Raw genomic sequence first — 3,156 nt, forward strand, 5'->3', positions numbered from 1 at the left:
AGCCGCGCCGTCACCTCCAGCTGCTCGTAGTCGATCAGCCCCGTGGCCGGCTGTGAGGGATGGATGACAAGAAAGCTCAGTCAGCCCAGGAATGGATGGACAGACAGACAGACAGCTTGCCAAGGCATCCCTTTCCCCCCGCTCCAAGCACAGCACCTCTGGCTGAGCCACGGGCATCTCCCATGGCACGGGGACACATCTGGGACTCCTTGGGACATGGAGGGCAGGGCAGGAGCTGCTGGAGCAGCTTGGGTACCTCAGGGCACCACTGGGATCACCCACAGCCACAGCCCCCCCCTCCCCCCCGGATCCTGCCCCTCAGCTCACATCCAGCTTGTAGGGCATCGACTCGAAGAAGATGGAGGTGGCCGAGATCTTCCTGACGTCGGACATGTACCCGTGGGTGAGGCTGCGGGGAAGGTGCGGGGTGAGCCCGGGACCCCCGGGAGGCAGCGGGTTCCAGGCCCCCCCGGGAGGCAGCGGGCTCCAGGCCCCCCCAAACCCCCACTTACTGGCCCCCGTCGGGCAGGTCCAGCCCCATGAGGCGGTCGTGGGGCTGCAGCAGGGCCGTGTAGGCGGTGAAGTTGGCCGGGGACCCCGAGTAGGGCTGCACGTTGACGCCCCAGCGCGCGGGGTCCAGGTCGAAGGCCTCGAGCGCCCTCCGCTCGCACAGCAGCTCGATCTGATCCACCACCTCGGCCCCCCCGTAGTACCTGGGGGACACGGGGCGGGGTTATGGGGGCTCCCCCCGCCAGCCCCCACCCACTGTGCCCCACAGGAGCCCCGGTGCAGAGGGCAGCCCCCCCTCGGGGGAATCTCAGTCCTGGCTGCAGAGGGACCCCTGATGCCCCCCAGCCCCCTCCCTGCTTTACCTCCTCCCAGGATAACCCTCCGAGTACTTGTTGTTGAGGCAGGAGCCCAGGGCTTCCAGCGCCGCCCGGCTGCAGAAATTCTGGAGGAGAACTGGGGGTCAGAGCTGGAGCCACCAACCCCCCCCTTGATCAGGGGTCCCCTGGGCCCTTCCCCACGCCCCCCCAAAGCCCCCCAGTCCCCACCTCAGAGGCAATGAGCTCCAGCCCCCGGCACTGCCGATCCTTCTCCTTCTGCACCAGGCTCCAGATTTCGGGGTCGCTCTCGGCCAGGCTCTCCTGCCCCGTCCAGCTGGGGACGTGCCCGGTGGTGGCGGCGGCGGCGGAGCCGTGCTGTGCCCGCTGGCTGCCCTGCTGTGCCCGCTGGCTGCCGGGGCCCCCCCGGGCCCCCCATCGCTGCAGGGTCTGCACGGGGAGGGGGGAACAGGCTGTGACCCCACAGGGAGGGTGCTGGACCCCCCTTACCCCTCCAGACCTGCAGGGACAGGCTGTGACCCCACAGGGAGGGTGTTGGACCCCCCCTTACCCCTCCAGACCTGCAGGTGACAGCAGCAGGAGCGAGACCCCCAAATTCTGTCTCCAGTCACCGGTGTCACCCCCCCGAGGTGGGCACACGGTGGACCCCCCCAAAGGTCCTCATAAGGCCCATGGGGACCCCTCCAAGCTCCCCCACAGGGTACATGGGGACCCCCGGGGACCCCCAGGGACCCCACCAAGCACACGGGGACCCTCCCAAGGTTCCCACAAGACACGTGGGGACTCCCAAATACCCCAAAGGCATATGAGGACCCCCAAGGACCCCATAAGGCACATGAGAACCCCCCACAGGGCACATGGGCCTCCCCCCCAAGCCCACACGCACCCCCAGATGCTCATCCACGGCCCCCCCTCGTTGTACACGGGGGGTTGTGTCTGCCCTGCAGGACCCCCCTCCCAGCGCCGTGCACAGCGAGGGGGGTTCCCCGGTGCCCCCCTCGCCCCGGTGCCCGGTGCCGGGTGATGTAACCGCCGCCGCCCCATTGCATCACCCGCGGGCCGCGGGCACCGGGCAGGGGCCAAGGCCGGTGGCTGTTCAGGCTCCGGGGACTTTGGGACAGACACAAAGTCCGTGAGGAGGGTGATGGGGAGGACGGGACCCTTCGGGGGACACGACACCGGGATGGGGGCGTCGGTGCCCAACGGGGGGCGAGGGCGGTGGGGAGGCCCGGGATGGAGCTGAGACCCCCGGGGGCGCTGGAGGGGGAGGAGGGGGGTACATGGGGGGCGAACAGCTGGGCACCGGGACTCCCTCCAGACCCTCTGCGGCGAGCACCGGGACCCCCCCACTGGGGACGCCCCGGAGACCGGGACCCGTGTGAGCACCGGGAGACACCGGGGACCGGAGCACGCTGCGGGCTCCGGGACCCCGCGAGCACCGGGGCTCTCCTGGGATCCCCCCTGGGCTCCGGGACCCCTGCGGGCACCGGGACTCACCGGGCACCGGAGCCCCGAGCGGGCCCACCCCTACCGGGCACCGGGACCCTCCCCCCGGGCACCGGGACCCCCGCGAGCACCGGGAGACCCCCGGGACCGCAGTGCCCGGCGCGCACCGGGACCCGCGCGGGATGGGGGAACCCTCACCGGGGACCCCTCACCGGGGACCGGGACCCCCCCAACCCCCGGGGATCGGGACCCCCCCCCCCTCCCAGCGCCGGGGCTCACCCTGCCCAGGCGGAGCGGCCACATCTCGGTCCGACTGCACGTGGGTCCCGGCGGGGTCCCGGTCCCGGTCCCGGCCCCGGTGCCCGCCTGGCCCCGCCCCCACGCGCGCGCTGCCGGGGGGGCGGAGCCACCGGGGCCGACGGGAAACCGGAGATCCGAACCCTCCCCCTCCGCTGGACCAGGGTCATCCCTGTCCCCCCCCATCCCCATCCCCAATCCCGGGAGTTCCCCATCCCTGCGCTCCCAACCGGGGACTCCCCCATCCCAGTTCAAAACCCTCCACCCCCAATCTGGGGCTCCCCCATCCCTGCTCCCCCTCCTTCATCCCTGGTCGACGAGGATCAACACACCTTTTTTTCTTTTTTCCCATTTTCTCTTTATTTTCCACTTTTTTTTTTTTTTCCATTTTAATTTTCTTTAAAAAAAAAATGATGAAGAAGCCCCTTCCCGAGTGGGGGTGGGGGAAGCAGCCCCTGGGGACCCCACCTCCCACCCCCCCCGTCCCTGACCCCCGCCTGGCACTTCTTCACGGCGTGGGGTGTGGGGGCTGCACACCTGGAAGGGCCCCCCATGGAGGGGGGGGGGG

At 70.2% G+C, this 3,156-nt stretch overlaps 1 protein-coding gene across 1 annotated transcript; it reads right to left on the minus strand.

The window, feature by feature from the left end:
* Positions 1 to 6: 6 nt before the first annotated feature.
* LOC113941879 (serine hydroxymethyltransferase, mitochondrial-like) lies at positions 7 to 2,670 on the minus strand (the record flags this gene model as incomplete). Its single annotated transcript, XM_027633017.1, has 6 exons — positions 2,571 to 2,670; positions 1,056 to 1,274; positions 873 to 952; positions 513 to 713; positions 328 to 409; positions 7 to 50 (listed from the first exon to the last, which is right to left on the minus strand). Coding segments are annotated over exons 1-6 (650 nt in total), but the record flags the coding sequence as incomplete, so codon positions are not given.
* Between the last annotated feature and the right edge of the window lie 486 nt (positions 2,671 to 3,156).

Source organism: Corapipo altera, unplaced genomic scaffold (assembly GCF_003945725.1).
Source record: "Corapipo altera isolate COAL_440 unplaced genomic scaffold, ASM394572v1 59746, whole genome shotgun sequence".
Lineage (NCBI taxonomy): Eukaryota > Metazoa > Chordata > Aves > Passeriformes > Pipridae > Corapipo > Corapipo altera.